The sequence below is a fragment of the Corvus kubaryi genome, unplaced genomic scaffold (assembly GCF_017639235.1).
Source record: "Corvus kubaryi isolate FWS band 111438036 unplaced genomic scaffold, C.kubaryi_AGA036_p1.0 37284, whole genome shotgun sequence".
In the NCBI taxonomy this organism is placed as follows: Eukaryota; Metazoa; Chordata; class Aves; order Passeriformes; family Corvidae; genus Corvus; species Corvus kubaryi.
Genome location: NW_024581088.1, coordinates 4910802 through 4929237, shown reverse-complemented (window position 1 = coordinate 4929237; position 18436 = coordinate 4910802). Strand labels below are relative to the sequence as shown.

The 18436-nt window shown below is 48.5% G+C and overlaps 1 protein-coding gene across 3 annotated transcripts; it reads right to left on the bottom strand.

The window, feature by feature from the left end:
• Positions 1–860: 860 nt before the first annotated feature.
• On the bottom strand, positions 861–18278 carry ORAI2 (ORAI calcium release-activated calcium modulator 2). Of its 3 annotated transcripts, none has more exons than XM_042025999.1 (4): positions 16798–18278; positions 14270–14315; positions 11180–11420; positions 861–5767 (listed from the first exon to the last, which is right to left on the bottom strand). In XM_042025999.1, the coding sequence occupies exons 3-4, from the start codon at positions 11405–11407 to the stop codon at positions 5222–5224; spliced, it is 774 nt and encodes a 257-aa protein (XP_041881933.1). In that variant the 5' UTR covers positions 11408–11420; positions 14270–14315; positions 16798–18278; the 3' UTR covers positions 861–5221. The 3 variants fall into 3 exon arrangements, with proteins under 3 accessions (XP_041881933.1, XP_041881931.1, XP_041881932.1); XM_042025997.1 differs by lacking the exon at positions 16798–18278 and adding an exon at positions 15996–16278; XM_042025998.1 differs by lacking the exon at positions 16798–18278 and adding an exon at positions 16127–16278.
• Between the last annotated feature and the right edge of the window lie 158 nt (positions 18279–18436).

Genomic DNA, 18436 nt, shown 5'->3' with positions numbered 1-18436 from the left:
TGTGTGTGTCCCTGCTGCTCCATTCTCTCCACAGTGAAAGCAGATGATGGATTCTGATGAATCAGATTGCCACAATAACTTACACAGTGCTAGTTCATTTTGTGCTCTGCATTTGCTGGCTGAATTTTTCTGCCTCGATTGAACTATGCAGGAAGCTGCTGTTCTTGCCAGAAGATTCCAGCTCTTCCTAGCTGATATCTTAAATGTGAAAACAATGCAAATAATCAAATACTGAGCCAAAAAGTGAGGGCTTTTTCTTGGTGTTTTTGAAGTCAAAAACTTATTCTAGTCACTACACAGGCATTGCTGTGCCAGTCTTTTGACATTTTTCACCTGTCAAACAGCCTCTTGGGCATCATCCTTGGATCAAAATGCAATTGCACACCCATCTGTTCAGTATTACTCCTTAAAACTTCATGTACATTCTCTCCCAAAAAGCCAGAAAAAAGTGCCAGAAGATCCTGTTTAGCAGTGTTACAAACTATTAACAATTTAACTGTCAAGTATCATAGAAATCTGAGAAAAGTATAAAGATGTTTTAATCAATTAATGAGCGCTTAAAAGTAATTTTGTCCACTAAGCTGGTATTATTAACAGAGGACAATCTTTAATGGTCTTCCTGTTATAGGAGTTCCGGTCACAGCTGTTTGTGACCTTAACCTCCTTGTAAAACATGTGCCAAGACCTAGACCCTCACTAAAAGGAAGTGCATCTAATTGTTATCTCCTTGTGCATTGCAAAAGGAGAACGATAATATCTGACCAAGCTTTTTTTCTCAAAAAGGCAGAACCCAAGTTAACCCATAGAGGATGCTGGAGGACTTGAGCTGCCTTTCAAAAAATCAGTCTGAAATCACCAAGAAGCATAAAACTGAGCAAGTTTATCCAGTTTCTCTCACACAGCTGGACAATAACTGAGATACATTTGTTGTTCTACATTAAATATTGTTCATGCAGAGGTAAAACAAGAATAGGCAAAGCTAAAACACAGATTTTTTTTTTTTTCCCCCTCTTAGCAGTCATGGCTGTCACACCTCTGGGCAGAAAGCAAGCTCCCAGTTGGACACACAAGGATTCAGGGGAATACTCTCCAAATCCAGCCAGTCAATTTTAATTACTGCAACTGCTTTGAGATGGCTGTAGAAGAGAGAGCCTGTGAGTTAATCAGAAAATACCCACCCCGAATTTGAGATTGCAGCTTGAGGGAGTGTTGAGGAAGCTGTCTTAGAAGTTGATGCAATGAGATTTAAAAGATAAGAAATCTACAGCAGCAGGGAAAATCCAAGGCCTTTGGTTTGTTTGTTTGAAGGCAGGAAAAGAGGAGAAAGCACACTGTGAAATCCCCTGGAAAGGCAGGAGGAGCACCTCCACCCCCGAGCCCAGCACAGGTAACCTCGAGGCAAACTGGGATTGCCCATCCCCACATCCCAGAGCCAGGGACCGGAAGGATGTGGAAGGATGTTCACTCTGCAGCTGCACCCACCCCAGTGCTCTCCATAAACACTTCCAGATATCTGAGCGCTTACAGCAGCCCTCCCTGCACCCGGGGCTCTCGCACAGTATCGCTTTCATCCGTCACATGGCCAAATCCAACATTATTCCATCTCTCACCGTTGTAAAGTCTCCCCGAGAGCCTCCTCTCCACTGAAACAGGGAGCCAGGCCTGCCCCGGGGCGATGTTAAAAATAGGGAGATCACAGAGTGAGAGCTGCCACTGAACACGGCAAAGGGAGAACCCGATCCTGCTCCTCCAGCTCGCAGTCGTGCCCCTTCTTTACTCCTGCTAAGAGGGAAAGGGAGAGAGGCATTGCCCTAAACCAAGGCTCAGGAATGATACAAAGAAGTGTTGTTCCCCTGCCCATGAGCGCTCTTTCCCTCCTTTAGGGGGAGCAGGCAGGGTTCCAGGCATTTTTCTGCTGGGCAAACTGTCCAAAAAAAAAAATCTGAAGGAAGACTCGGGACTCTGAAGCAAGATCATGGCTGTCCTGCTGCTAAGCTCCAGTGCAAAAATTGGAGAAATAGTTCAAACAAGGCAATAACCGGCCCAGAGAGCCACAGCCCAAAAGGGGTGAGAATTAGGGCAGCAGCAACCCCAGACTGCAGCAGCCCAGAGCCCAAAGCTGGCACAGAAAGCCAACACACATCCCCAGCTAAGGGTGGAACCCTTGGGAGAAGCATCTCCTTGCAGGCATTGCAGGATTGCAGCCACACAAAACCTGGGACACTCCAAGAATGACAGACAGCCCAGGAACGACAGAGAGGTGACAGCACAGGACAGACGTGGCCAGGCACAGGCAGACAAACCCAGACGTGACACAGAGAGCTGCTGGGACAGCAGTGACAGCGTGGAAAGGCTGGCTTGACTGATGGGAATCCTGCTGACAGCCACGGGGACAGCAGCAGGAGCAAGGAGGATTTTCTGGTGCTGCAGCACAGAAACACCCAGCCAGACAACTACAACACCCCTACTTCTTCCTTTATGGATGAACTCCCGTGGCTGGTACCACAGGTAACCCTTCTGCACCACAAGTCTGGACCCAACAGTGGTGAAAATATAAACAAGTTGTATGAAGAGAGGCAGGAGCAAGAAAAGCAAGTGCTGTTGCTGGGAAAGGAGTTACAGCACAAAGGTGATGGGTAACCTCGAGAATCAAAGAGCAAAAATACCCCCCTGGGCTTCTCATGGAAGGGAGAATTCAGTGCCCAGAGAGATACATGAAACAGAGCTGCAAGCAAAGACAGGAAAGCAAGTTATTAGTCTGGTTTAAGAGCATTTGCCCTTGGGACACCATCCTAAACTGTACCTCAGACTCCCCCCTGGAGTAAGGTGATCCCACTCCAGTCACAGATGTGCTGCCTTGAGACTGATCTTGAATCCAATCCCACCAAAGCCTCAACGAGTTATGCTACAAAGTCAAAGCACAGCTTCCACTGCATTTCTTCATTTGCTGAAGTTTATTACATTTGAAAAAATTAAATGAACGATTTGGCTGTTCCCAAACAAACTGCATTGCTTTTGCAGCACTGTATGCACAGGAGGAAACCTTTTAAAGAGATATTGCAAAAATGGTGCAATACTTTCCTCAACAGCCTCCTGAGCCCCTCAGCACACAAAGTCCTACTATTACTGATGTTAAAGGAGAGTGCAAAGTGCAGATGAGAGATTCAGCCCATCTGCTCTGGCTCTGGCCTCACAACAGAAATTCTGTTGGTGGAGGAGCCGACACGTGTAGCACTTGGCAGAAAACTCAACTCTGATTCTGTTGTATAAACCTTTTAATTTTTATTATGGTAAAAAGAGGAGGGAGAGAGGGCAGAGTCCTGGGGAGTTTGTATGAATTTCACGACCACCCCGCTTCCTGGAGGACACTCCTTGTTTTTTGCATATGCACATGAGTACAGATTAGTCATTTAGCACACAAAGACTATTTTCTTTGCTGCACATCAGCCAATATGGTACATGCCAACTGCAGCAAGAACAACAGATGAAAGCCACAGACACAGTGCTAAGCAACTTGTTCAGCAACGCTCACATTCGCATGTAAACAAAAGAGATGAGAGTTGGTTTCCCAAGGCCCTCGCCAGAGAGGAATACTGGGACAGTCTCACCCTGCTGCCCTGGGGTTTGCATGTGCTCTCCCTTCTGGGAAGCTGACATGTAATAAACTGCCATTAGAGTCCTCAAATCCCAGTGGAATAAGAGACCAGGGTTAAATAGAACATTATAAACATCCTTAATGATTTCAGAAACCTATAAGGCCTCAGAGACTCTGAAACTGCAGTTCTGGAGTGCAGAGGAGGAAACCAGCACAGGATCAGGGCCAAGAAAATGTGCTTATGCTTCTTGCAGCCCTGTGTGGCAGAAAGCCTGACTTTCCCTTAAAAGAGCTGATGATTGCAAAACACTCTTTTCTCTCCACAAAACTACCAAAAAATCATAAAATTGGGGTTTTTTTACAGAAGTTTTCACCCACAAGGATGCTATGGAATTTACAAGCTTCCCTTGCTAAGCAACACAGACATGCAAGTGTCATTGTCTCAGCTGCTGAAAAAAGAAATGAGCTCAAAGGAAAGGGATAGCTCTTTAATGGCACACAGCATTCCTGCCAGATCCAGCTCCATCAGGCTCGCCAGGACAGCTCCAGGTTCCACCAGAGGAGTTGTCTGCTTTGGTGGAGGGAGAGGGAAGCATTCATTTCTGACAGAAAAACGCTACAGCCAATTAAAAGAAGAAAAAAAACCAAACCCCAAATGATGAAATAACACAGGACTGGGCTTGTTGTCTCCAGCAAACCAGGCAAAAGGCATTGCAGCAATGCACAAATGAAGAAGACACGGTGGCAGATTTCTACAATACTTGCTGTCACTCCTTTACCTCCTTGAAACTTCCTTTGTTAGTCCTTCAGAGTCTTGTCTCATTAAACTCCCTGTCACTGTTCTGTTTTAAGAATGTCCTTGTTAAAACTAAAACACCTGTAAGCCTTCCCTGGGCACTCTTGCCTCTTATTGGGAAAAAACACATGATCTTGGCACTTACTCAATCTAAAGTGACAGATGCTGCTGAAGAAAGTACGAGAGAACTTCCCAGCCTCCTGCAATTCAAAATTCTACTTCCCAAGCTGTAAAAATATAGTAAAGAATAGCAAGAAAAGAACATAAAAGCTAAGGCTGTTTTGTTTCTGGTTATGTATTTATGGAATACTTGCTTTGGAACAACAGTGATCAACATTCTCAGTTTCTGTTGTGCTTTCCTGGATGTCCTTGAGTCAGCTGCAGGTACCCACATTAACCAGCTCTGCTCTAGGAATGAGCTGCCAGTTAATTGTGGCTGCACTGACAGCCAGGGAGTTCTGACATGTAAGACAGGTCCTACACACACACGCAGACACACAATGGCTTTTGGGACAGCCAATGCAGTTTCACTTTTGGCAACAGAATATTGCATTTGTAAAAGATACAGATTTTTGGCTACCAATGTTAAGGTAGATAAAAGTTTTGACCTTGAACACCACGGCAGTGTCAACTTAAGTACCAAGTGTGTGGGACCAGAATCAGGGCAGAGCCCCCAGCACGTGGAACAGCACAAGAACCCACAGCTAGAAATGGCAGGCAAGTAGCATTTACAGATTTAAGCCTCAAGACAATCCCTCCCTGGTGTGTCTCACCAAGCAGCAGACCAGGTGTTTTGCTCTCAGCCCTGGCTGAGCAGTGTGCAGGCTTTGTCACACCACCTGCATGCCTCTGTCATGCCCATCTAGCTGCACTTTCAGTTTGTGGAGCTCCTCGATCTCCCGGTTGTGCCGCTCCGTTTTGTGCCGCACCAAGGAGCGGTAGAAGTGAATGGTGAAGACGACAAAAATCAGACCCACGGGGACCATGATGATGGTGGACACCAGTGCTGACTGCCACCCTGCGTGGCTGCTGGGCTTCTCCACGTTGGTGGTCTCGTTTTTCAGGATGGAGCCCACTGGCAGGAATTTTATCCAGCACAGGAGCACGACCTCCGCAAGGAAAAGGAGGATTCCCAGGACGGTGGAGAAGCCCCAGGCCAGCTCGATGTAGGGGTGCATGCGCTCATGCGGGGACTCGCTGATGGAGTTCAGGTTGTGGATGTTGCTCACAGCCTCCACATTGGGCAGGATGCAGGTGCTGATGAGGAGGGCAAAGAGGTGAACAGCCACGAGCACCGTCGTGCAGGCGCTGAAGGCGATCAGCAGCATCTGGGGGTACTTGTACTGCACCTCCAGCTGCACCTCCACCATGGCGACCTGGGGAAGGAACAGAGAGCTTGTCAACACCTGCTGGCTTTCCTCTTTTCAAGGCTTTCAGCCAGGAAAGCATCTTGATTCAGGAAGAACACCTAAGGTCAAGTACACGCTCCAGAGCTTTCTGGAATGGCAGCCCAGATGGATCACTGCTGTCACCCACGAGGATGCCTGTGCTGCCTGCCTGTGCTGTGGCCCTTCTGAGGCTGTGGCTTTCTCAAAGAACACGTCTCTCCTTGCCACCATGAGCCACAGGACTGCCCCAAACCCAGCACACAACAGAAGGAGCTCATTAGATGCCACATGGGGCTGGGAGGCAGCTGACAGCCTGCTATAACCCACCATCACACCCTCTCCTGCCACTCCTTCCTTGCGGCTGCAGTGCAGGAAGCTTCAACTTCAGGCGTGTAAAGAAAAGCAAAACCAAGCAGCTCCTCTGGCCAGTGGCCAGCCAGGTTTCACTACCCAGCATGGGAAACACACAAGCTACTTTACAACTTAAGTTAGCCCATAGTTAAAATAACTGCCTTCTATTCTCAGAACAGTTTATGTTTGCTTTTATTACAAATATGCCCAGATAAATAACTTTTAAGTTATTTATATCCTCAAATTTCTCCCTTGAGAGGTAATAACTTAGTGATACACTCAGCAGAAGCTGACCGCTACCAACTTATGAGTGTGTTCAGCAACTCAGGAGTCTGCTTCCCAAAAGAAGAGCTATCATACAGCAGGTCTCTTAAGCTTTTTTTATTTTAATCAAATAAAGCTTGAGAAGCAGAATATGTGCAAGAGAGCAGGAGGCTCTTTTGAGATCAGAACTGGAGTCCCCTTAACTGGTTTAGCATAAGAATTTGTACGATTACTTAAGCTACCTATGAAGCGAACCAGTACTTCTGTGTGGCGGCATCCCTGAAAGGACTGCACAAACCTTCTGCTAAGAGAAGCTACAAAAGCAGTGGACAAGACTATCAAACATTCCTCTCTAGCAGCTGGCTTGGATCTGCAGCTGCACTTCATGATTTGCAGGAAAGTTAACTCTCTTGGCAGCAAGGAAAAGCTCTGGTGATCCCAGCTGACCTGCTGCTCCAGCCCAGCACAGCTTGCTGGAAAGAAGGCCCTCTCAAGAACATCATGAGAAGGCAAAGCTTCAAATCTACACTCAATTCTGGGACAGAGAAGGATTTGCAGAACTGACTCATGATTACGTTATCCAGACTTCACATGAGACTCCCCTGAGCAGCCATTTCAGGCTCTGTATAATCACCTGCACCACTTGCTCTGGCATTACTTATAATCATATTATTTAGGCACTGGAAGATTAGGGGTATGCTCATGTAGTCCCTGTTGGAAGCCCTGAAAAGGATTAAAGAGAATGGAAACCAGTTGGCATGACTGCTGCCTTACCTGCATTTGCTCTGAAGCCCATCAGATCACAGTCAAGTCTGAACACATTTACCAGCAAACAAGATACAACACATGTGGAAAATGGTCAATCTCTGCAAGTCTGGATTTTGTAGCTACATCAACTATTTAAGATATCGGAGACACGAAAAATACTGTGACAGTTCTTGGGCATTCCCAGCCTTCTGTTCTGATCATGAACACGCTGGGGTTTTCCCTTTGTTTGTTTGTTTTCATAGGCTCCTGGTTGCAGTTTACAGTAGTTCTTGTTGTACATCAGAGAAAATCCTAACACAGGATTGGCTTCACTATCAATTGCAAGGTCAATTAATTAGAACACATTTCATGTTGCCTTGTGTATGTTCCCTTTGCAGTTCCCCCTATACTGATTTGAGAGGGAGGAGATCAGACTTATTCTCTGCTTCACTGTACAATGAATTTGTACAGCACTGTGGTTGCCAGTCACGCCCCATCAGCCAGGAAAACCTGCAGGTACATTGTTCATTATGGGGTGCTGTAATAGCCAGAGACACAGCTGAATGGGAATTGTACCTGCATGTCCAATTTATAGCTTTATATTAAAGCTGAAAGCCTGGCTGATGTCAACATATCAATTTCTGCTTGTTATCCTTCACATGAGCAGCACTTCTCAGCTAATTGGATGTTTCCTCCCAGACTAACCTATTCCCCAGGGCAAGCTTCAGCTGTGCAATGTGATGAATTTTTAACACTGACTGATGGCTCAGTAAGAGGTATTTCAGGGAAAAACATCAACAATCCAGATAGGGCAGCAAGGCAGAAAAACAGTTCATTTAACCCACTCAAGTACTGAAAAGGTGAGTGAACTCTTATTGCTCTACCCAGCACAGGCTGTCATGTCATTCCCTGACCGGGATAAGAGAAAGAGGACAAGCTGACATAACCCATTTAAAAATCATTAAATATGCTGCCTAGCCTGTAAAACTATTAATATGTCATGTTTGATACAATTATACTCTTCCATGTAATAGCCCCCTTTATTTTAACCTCTTCCCAGAAGCAACTTTGCAAGGCTGAGCTCTCTGACAAGCCATGGAATATTTCAGCACAGGCTTAATTTTAAGCTTGACAATCACTCAGCTGAACTCCAGAATTACAGGATCAAGTGCTTACAACATTTTAGAATTAAACTGCAATTAAATACATGCAATAATGGTGGGTTTTAGACCAGTATAACTCAGACTGTCCACAACAAAGATGTAATCTATCTTGAGAAATTTAGACCAGGACAGATAATATCAGGCAAAAGGGTGACAAATGGCTTAACATAAACCATGACACATTCACACAGATGGTTTGGCAGACTGTAAAAACAATCGCTCCAGTAGATCTGTCGGCATTTTTGTTTTGGTTTGGTTTTTTTAATCAAATACATATCCTGTAGCAATTGGACAAGTATTGAGAAGATGGATTAGCAGTAATAGCTCTTATTTCCATCAGGAAAATTATTAAGGAGGTTTCCTAAGCTCCCTCTAAATTTCCTTTATCTGTAGCCTCCTCGAGGCAGATACAGCTTCCCTACAACCCACCTCCAAGCAAACCTGGCAATGACCCACATCCTCCTGACCTGCCCAGTGCTCTGCCAGAAATACCAGAGATGATAATGAGGAAGGTTTGCATCATTCTGCAGCCTGTCCAGAAGGAGCTGGATCAGAGCCACCGCCTGTTGATTGAATATCCATCAGCTCACAATAATTTCAGCCAATACAGAACAAGCTTGCATCAAACACACTGACAGGGAATTAAATAAAGCAATAGCCAAGCCCTGCATGACATTTGTTTACGTAGTTAAATGCACTCGAGGCTTTGGGGAAACTATTTAATAGAATCACAGAATGGTTCAGACGGGAAAACACCTTTAAGATCACAGAATCCAACCACTACACCAGCACTGCCAAATCCACCACTAAACCGTGTCCCTAAGTGCCACGTCTACACATACTTATTTCTAAATAACTTCTCTTCTTTCATCGATAGCCAAAGAGGTGCTCTTATTAGAGAGCAAACATCCGTGTACTAAATACCTAAATACCTGCATGCCAAACTACCAGTGGAGAAATGAGCCAGTAGGAACAAATACCTCAGCTTTCCAATCAGCTGGGGGAAAAGCTTGCTAATAAAGAGAATTCCTTATTGCAAGAGATTTTTTTTCTTAGTTACTGATTTCAGGTCTATTTCTTGTGTTAGGCCAGGGAGCATAATTAACATCACTTACACCTGTGTATATTCAACTGCACTTTAAACAGTTCAAAGAGAATGTAAAACCAATGGTTAATTTTGTGGGTTTGCCAAAGACTTTCAGCAACTTTCTGCTGTGAGAGTTGAGAAAGCGTGCTTTGTTCTCAGAGATGTGGTTCGGCCCTGCAGTGTGGGTGGGCTGCAAGCCCCCGACTCCCAGTAGTGCCAGTGATGCCAGTGACAGCACACCCCAGCACAGACACCTTGTGTGACCACGCTGGTAGGTCAGTCCCCAGCAATACAAAATGTTAATTTAATAATCATGTTAAAGACAACAGTCACAACAGGACTCCAGCAATCAGAAGCACACAGGGCATGCACATAAGAGGATTTTTAGAGTAAGCAAACTCCTGAGTGAGAGAAGTCTACAGGAGAGCACCCAGCTTTCTCAAAAAGAGGAGGGAGGGACCTTCTGCCCCTGCAGCACACAAGTCTGGTTACAAATCAACACAGACTTTGTGAAAAGTTTTTAAGAGCATCTTTTGCACACAGCCAGAGAGTGGAGAGCAATGACAAAGCAACTGAGTACCCTGTCCCCACTCCAGCCTGCTCCCACTGAAACCCCCACCTGCAGCTTTCCAGCTTCACTTTGGGTGACCAACTTCATCATCCCAGACTGTCGTAATGTTATGGATGATTCATGATCTGGGGGGTTGGGGGAAGAAAAAGCAGCGGAAGAAGCTAAAATAAAGCAAGAAAGGCTATCTGGAAAGTTCTTGAGATCTATCTTTTCCCCCCACAGCTTCTGAGCTGCAGGATGAAACATCTTCACATCATGTCCCATGCCACCCAGGCATTGCCCTCTGCCCCTCTGCTACAAACCTCGGGAACAACCAGACCTGCCCATTTCCTGAACAGGAAACCTCCCCCAAACTGGTTTCAATTCTCACTCCCAGTAAGCAAAAGCAGAGGGGAGATGAAGGGGCTCACACTGACACAGCATGGTGGTGTTTTAACACACAGCTCAGACAGGCCTGAGCACTGGACCACTGACTGTGTCAGTCTTGTTTATTTGCTCACTCCTGACATGGTTCTGACCTATGCAAATTGCTTCCAAATAACACCCAAGTGCTGCACAGTGGAAAGCAAGCACCAGGGATCACTGCCAATAGGCAGCACTGACAAAAATATACCAGGTTTGGCTCCCTGCAGGCTGCAGAGCCCTCTGACACCAGGTCTGAGGCTCAGGGCCTCTTCTCACACCTCAGTGGTACAACACGATCTCCCTGATCACGCTATGCAAACTTCACTTTGGCAAACTGTGACCCAACCTCCACCTTATTTTAGACACCATGACCTGAGAAAACACACAGAGAAATTAAAATAACGTTCAGGACCACAGCAACCACAGGGGCCTGAAAGTGCTCCACGCCCAAGAGCAGCCTCGCATGAAGGCAGCCAGCACCGGACGGCCTCGGGGCCAAAGGAGGTCCTGGATTGATTAGCAATGCTGTTGGAGCACTTAGGATCAGTTGCAGGTAGGGGATTAGTATTTTTAAAGGGCTGACTTGGGAGTGTGTGGGTTGGAGCTGTTAGACAGCTCACTTATCCCTGCTGCAGTGAGACAGCCAGCCTCAAACTTTGCAGCAGCAGCCAAACAGAAGCCCCCAGGCGGATGCATCTTGTCTCTTCAGGAAACAACTGCCTGCTTCTTCCCAGGAGGAAAACACTGATTAATAGTTGATTTTAGGGAACCCAAAAACCTTCACAGTTCAAAAATCTATAACACACACATACCATTGCAAATCCAGAGAGCAGAGCAGAGGTTCTGCTGGAGGCTTTCAGCTTGGCTCGGCTCAGGTACAGTTTTCTCCAGGAAAGAGCTTGAACAGAGTGGTGGTTGGATGTGACCAATTCCAGGTAGCTGCGCCGGACCCAGTCCCGATAATCCATGCCCTTTGTGCCAGGCTCAGAGCAGCAAGCAGGAGTGGACGGATCCACCGGAACATTTAATTCAGAACTCATGATGAGAGAAATGCTGAGGGAACAAAACAGTCATGTTCAAGAGGGGGTGGTGGACAAGATGAGCATCAACTACTGGAAAAGCTACAGCTGAACAAAGTTGCCCTTGGTCAGTGAAAAATGATGGACCAAATAACAAAGACAGAACTGAGAAAGGACCATCCATAATGGCCAAAAATGACCACGAGAACTAGGAAAGATAACAAAGGTACACCCGGGAACTACTGCAGCAGGAATTAAGGAAGGCTGCATAGCATCTGGATTTTCATTTCAGAGCAGGCACCTCAACTTTGCCCTTTAATTCCTTCTCGCTAATAAAGAAGTGTTTTACATAAATACACTTAGCCCCCATCTTATCTTTGTTCTGAGCTGACAGTTCATTTCCCAGAGCATCATGGGCTGGCTCCAAATGCATCTCCTTAGAGTACCAAAGTAACCCCAGTTCAGGGAGTCACTTTTTGCTCCTTTGGAAACCTTCCTCCTGGGTTACAACGTGCGGTGTAACCAAACCATGTATTCTACTCCCATCTACATTATTCCTGACGAACAGTTAATGGTCGTTTGCAGGAGCTGCACAGTGCACCACCGACCCCCCAGGCTGCAAGTTGGGTGTTAGATAAGGGAAGGAGGCAAACGCTGCATGGCAGGGTGGTGTTTCTTTGTCTTCACAAATTGATTAACTCAGCCATGATAACCACACCCAGCCCAAGGGGGTCATCCCTGTCAATGGGCCATAATGGCTCAACGGCACGAATGAGCAGCTGTAACGACCTAGGCCATAAAGGACTCCCCAAAATATCCTGTGACTCATAGGATCACATCATTCCATTGTGAAATTCCCCGCCCTGGGGGAGGTACTGAACCTTCCCGCCTGAATCTGACTGTATGTATGTATTTAGGGACTTGAACACAACCACCACTGGACATCCAGAGGAGGACCCGAACTTCCACAGGAGGGCCAGACCATCCACAGGACCACTACTTTCGACAAGACTGCAACCATCACTTCAATAGCACTGCAACCACCACCCTGACTAACAGGGGCCACGTTGTATTCTGACTTTGTGGGTTTAAGTCTGTTTTTCTGTATCATTGCACCTATTGTAATCTTTCTATTAAATTGTAACTCCGACCTGAAGTCTGTCTCAAGGTATTTGTGTGTAATTTCTCCCACTGGTTTACTTTCAAACCAACACACCAGTTTTTTTCAGTTAAAGCATTGCTCATCACAGCTCCGTTTAGATGGGCACAGTTCTCCCCCAAACTCCCACGATAAGAACAGAGCTGAATGCTGTGTAGGGTTAACAAATGAACTTCCCAAGCTTTTGCAGTGGGAAGTTATATTTCCTGAGCTGCTCACACTCCATTTATCAGCCACATCTGACCAAGAATCCTGTTCCCTTACTTCCACCAGCAGCTCTGAGCAGAGGGAAAGGAAAAGGCAATTCCAAGGGGAAAAGCCAGCTGCTTCCAGGAAATTCCATAACTTTTGGATTCAAGGGATTACACTGAGAGATGTATGAAAGCAGCAAGAATATTCCAGGTGGTGGATGCCTTACACCACCATGTCCCCAGGCTGCTGCCAAATGGCTGTGGTGATGCCCAGACACAGAACAACATCCATGAAATGTTTTGTGCAAAAATTTCCCACTCTGACAGACATCTGAAACTAACTCAGCCTTCCAAAGAACGGAAACCACGATTCTTTGTTTAATCCCCTCACTCACAACTCCACCACTGAGCGCTGTGGTGGTGGCAGACAGAGACACCAGAGCAGCACCTTCTGGCTACAGAACACTCACCAGCTCCCAGGAGGAGATGCTGCCCAGAATCACACCTGGTGTGTGGCACTAATTAGTCCCAGCACCACCTCTCAAGGTCACAGGCACCTTTCAGCCCTGCCTGCATCCCCCCAGCTCCCCATGTACAGGGGCCACATGGGGACAGTAATAAAGCCATGACTGCTGGGAGAAGTGGCAAAGATCAAAAGGACATACATGGCCCACAACTCTGAATGCTGTTTCTAAAAGGGAAGGAAGCTGTTTCAGGCACAATAACAAAGATTAGCAAATAAAGCACTGCAGGTCCAAGATTGTCCCTCCTGAACACGGGGGGGCTTTCAGGTTCCAGCTCCCTCAGACATAACAAGGATGGCAGCACAAGATGATTCCTGAGCAGGTTTTGCAAAGGCCATTATTACAGCCCCTGGAACACTCCAGGGAAGTTCCTGACCTGCTCAAGAGTTTTCAAAATATTTAAAAGTAACAAAAAGCCCCCCCCAAAACAAACAAACAAACAGAAAGGCAATAATAGAACATTCACGCCATAATAAAAACAAGAAGAGAATGAATAACGGGGACAAACCTTCCTGCTTGATCTGTGTTTCCAGAAAAGACAAGAATCACCTATTTTATAGAATAAAAAAGCCTCCTGGGAGGACTGGAGGAAGACACAGTCTGTGAGCAGCAAAATTATGATGCTGTTTCCTGTGACAACATCCTGTGTGGATCCTGCAATGTATAGCGTGGAGTGAATTCAGTCACTTTGTCCCCAGCTGGGACAGTGATGGCCTCTACTCTGCCATTTATTTTCACAAAATACTTAGGAAGTTTCTATGTAGGAAACTTTGACCCCTGGGACAAATTCCATTAAAAAGACAAATGAATTCAGAGGTTACAGAGAGAGGGCAAGAGAACCCAATCACATCTGCTTCTTTCCTTAAAAAAATAAGCTAAAAATACCACAAGGCTGAATTTTCACTCTGCAGCAGCTCAAGAGATGTTCTCAAGTAAGTAAACAGCTTCAGAATAAAATCCATAAACACAAATGTAACCCAAACAAGCAGTGCCAGGAAGTCAAACTCACCTTGCTGGCTATGGACATGGAGGGACTGGGTGGAGGGCTCCAAGGGCTGAAACACAAGACCAAAGAAGCATTTTACATGTGCTGTAGCTGGAGCAGTTTTACTCTGGAAATACTTTTCAGCCTTCATTTGCATCAGGGAAGGCTTATTCTGGAGAATTCACCTTTCTGCCTTGCAAAGTTAAAGGTTTAGGATACTTGTTCTTACAGAAATAACTATCCTACAGGGTTTGACTGCACAGGGCTGCTGAGTTCTGGATGGGGAATGAGGAATTCTCCAGGAGACCTTTTCCTCAGGCAGCCCTGGCAGAGTCCATCCCAGCTGTGTCTTCACTCACTTCCACTGCACCACCAACGCATCTGACCCCACTTCATCTCGCACTGGTAGGACAGAAAGCTCTCTGTGATTGCTCCCTTATGTTGATTTTCCTAACCTGCCAAGTGCTGTCCTTTGGAAAAGGGAAAGCTATTACCTCCTCACATCTCAGGGCATGTGTGGGGATTTCTTCACAGCTGGGAATGAAGCCGACACCACCAGGGCCGAGTTGTGCGGATCCCCCTCCCACCACTGCCGTGCTCAGTCGCCCACAGAGCACTGTCTGCAGCACTGGCAGCTCCTCTGCCTGGTTTTGGGATGCCAGCCCCCTCCCCAGTCCCAGGTTTCTGCCCCACACCCCCAAACTGTGCGTTTGTGCCAGTCCCTTCCTTCCCTGTCTAACATTGTTCAAGCCCCTGCAGACCACGGCTAAACCAAATCCCAATCCCTGCTACTCCACCCCCACGAGCTCAAGCCCTCTTTGCCGTGGGAAACCCCTTGCTATGTTCTCTTCTGGCTTGGGACTCCCCCAAGCAGCACCCCTAGGGTGTCAAGAGTACCCAGGCAGGGTGTGAACACTCCATAGCTGTGACCACCCTTGTGGGAGCAGGGGATCACCTCTCAGGCAGGATGTGATGCCCCGGTCCCACCACCACAGCCGGGATCCTCCTCACGGGGCACTGCCTGAGCAGGGGATTTCTCCTCCTCCTCCTCCTCCTCCCCAGCCACCCTCAGCACACCCTGGGCAGGAGTGTGGATCCACACAGCGAGGATCTCCCCTCCAACAGCAGCGTCAAACAGGGGATCCCTCAAGCCAGGATGAGAACCCCTCCCAGGTAGGACCTTTCCCTCCACAGGCAACCTGGACAGAGGATCTTTCCTAGGCAGGATGCAACCTCCTACCACTGCATCCCGATCCAGCGTCCCAAGAATCCTCCACAACTCCTCAGGCAGGATGGGACCCAATCCCTCGATTCCCTCTTCCAAAAGCACCCTGGGGCAGGGGCTTCCCCGCACCGTATGATGGAGGTGTCTCCCCCACAGCACTCCAGCGAAAGGGATCCCTGTCCGGATACATCCCACGGCAGCTGGCCTGCCTTCTGCCTCCCACGGCACTTCCAAAGCACTGCCGGCTAGGACGGGACCCCCTTCTCTGCGCACAGCGGACCCTTCCCATTCACCCTGTCCAGGTGCAGCGGAGTGCCCCCAGCCAGGCAGGATGAGGCGCGAACCCCACCACCACCACCCCGGCACGGGATGCCCCCGGCCGGGCAGGACGAGGCGCGTCTCCCCCACACCGCCCCGGGCAGGGGAACCCCTGTTCAGGCAGGATGAATCCAACTCCCCCCACATCACCCCGGGCAGGACGAGACCCCCTCCTCCCGCAGCCCCGCGGGCAGAAGATGTTCCCACCTCTGCAGGACGAGTGCCCCACACCCCAAACACGCCTGAGGGGACGCCGCCCGCTGCCCCAGAGCGCGGGCCCCGCTGGGGATGAGCCCCCTGCGGACGGGATGCGGCCTCAGGGGCGGGCCGTGTCTCACCGCGCTGCCGTCCGGGGGCTGTGCCAGTAGCCCCGGGAGAGGGACCGGGAGCGGGAGCAGGAGCGGGATCGGGAGCAGGAGCCGGAGCCGGAGCCGCCTCCGCCGCTGCCACGGCAACGCCGGGCACCGGCCACGTGACCCGCAGGAAACGGGGGGGGCAGCGCCGCCACGCCCCCGCACGTGACCGCCCGCTCATTGGCCCGCGGCCGGAACGGCCACGCCCCCTCGGCGGCGGGGGCGGGGCCTGGGGACACGACCCCCGCCCGCCCCCGACCCGCAAGGGCCGGCGCCCCCCGCCCCTCCCGGGGAGCCGGGGCCACGCTCGCCCCCTGCGCCCCCGGGGGAGCCGTTCGGGGGGCCTGGGGGTCTCACGAAACGGGGGATGGACTCAGCGGTTATAGAGAAAGGGCATCCCCCCGGCACGGAGCCGCTCCCGCAGCGCTCGGGAGTCCCGCTGTGAGCATGCATCTGTGGGGGGGAAAAAAAAAAAATCAGGTCTGCGGATCCCTGAAGTCGCGGTCGGGCTGAAACCCACCCACTGGGTAAAGGTGTTAGTGGGTCTGGACCTTGCGTTATCTCTAAATCTTGCCACAGAGAAGGTATTGGTGCAATGGGATGCAAATGTGCTTTTATTACAATTATTAATTATACAGCAAAAAGTCGCCACTTACATAAGTCAAAAGGCAGCGCTGCTCTGCCTCCGCCGGGCTGAACCTCCTCCGGCTGAGCACAGGCTCCCTGCGAATCCCGACTGCTATCTCCCTGCACTCCTCCGCTATTGACTCAGCAGGAAATCCTGTATAAACCCATCAAAAGGATAGGGACAGCCTTATGGGAAAGAGAGGGAGTTCCTTCCCTGGAAATGAGATAAAGAAAATGCTGAAAGGCAGCACAATGGGTCAGCTTTATCACAGGGTAATCCCATCTTCCTGAATTCCATTCTGCCTGGGGGAGGGAACAAAGGAAAACAACTCTTAAAAGGCTAATAAAGAGACAGATACGTGTTATCCTGAGTGTGCTTTTCACCTCTGAGAGCAGGAATACCCCTGCTCGGTTTCAGCACTAACACTGCTGTCTCTCGGGGTCCCACATACGCACATACACGAGTAGAAATGGAACAGAGCAAACTTTAGCCCTTGAGGGTTAATCTCCATCAGAGAAAGGAGAAGGACTCCTCTAGAAAACAACCCAGAGCACGAATTTAGTGTAAGCAGGTCAAACTCCTTGGCAGTTTCAAGCCTGTAAGTTATTACCGCTTTGTTGGTGCCCTATTTGGAATAGGAAGCAGTTGTAGAGTTGTTCCCGATTTTACTATGCACGGGAGCACTTCCCCTTTTCTACTCCATGGATGACGTTTTCTCCGTTTTGAGGTCACATCGCATTTGCATTTTATTCTAAACGAAGAAACATCCCTTGAAACCTCCCTTTGAAGTGCTTTGTATTCTCAACGAGCTCGTACTGCCACGAACAACCACAACGCGGCGGAGTGTTCATGGGAATTCACAGCTACACCTACCAAATACAGCTCCTACTGCTACACTCAGCCACCCCGGCGAGACAGAGCGTGAGGCAGATCCCACCTTCGCCAACATGCTCTCTGCTGTTTACAGATTTCACCTACAAACTCGGCATTCCCAGAAAACAGAGCATGAATAATTCAGCGCGGGTAACGGTGGCGTCTTAGGGAGGCAGGATGAGGCCACACAACCTGAATTTGTTCAATCACCAGGACAAACTCGAGTTCACCTTCCTCATGGCTGAGGGAAGCGTGTCCTCACTCAGCAGCATCTGCTCTGCTTAATGCAGAACAGCACTTACTCAGCTCAAAGACCTGACAAGCTCAGAGGCAGAACATCTTTATTTGTGAGACTCTCGGTTCTTCTCTGCCCATAAAAAACCCCTCACGTTTTTATGGCTCATCCTACAACACAGTATCCGTAGGGTCTGCCTGCCCTAAGGGGGATGCACGTGAAGCAATGCTCATAAATAATCTCTCCACAGGGAAAATGCCAGCTGCAGAACATCCATCCTGTATCTGAATGAAACACTGCCACAGCTTGCAGCACCTGCCCCTGTGGAGATTGAGCAGAAAACAGTTCCATGCAGATCTCTAACCTGGGGGGCAGAGGGGATATGGACCTTGCAGGTCAGAAGTTACCCACCTCTGAAGCCCTTGGGTATGTACAGGGGAACTAAACACAAACATCACTTGCAATTGGTCACATCTGCTTCCCAGCCACCACAGTAACACCACTGAGAAGCCATTACATAAAGCCAGCTCAGACAAAATGCAGGATTTCTGGCAGCACT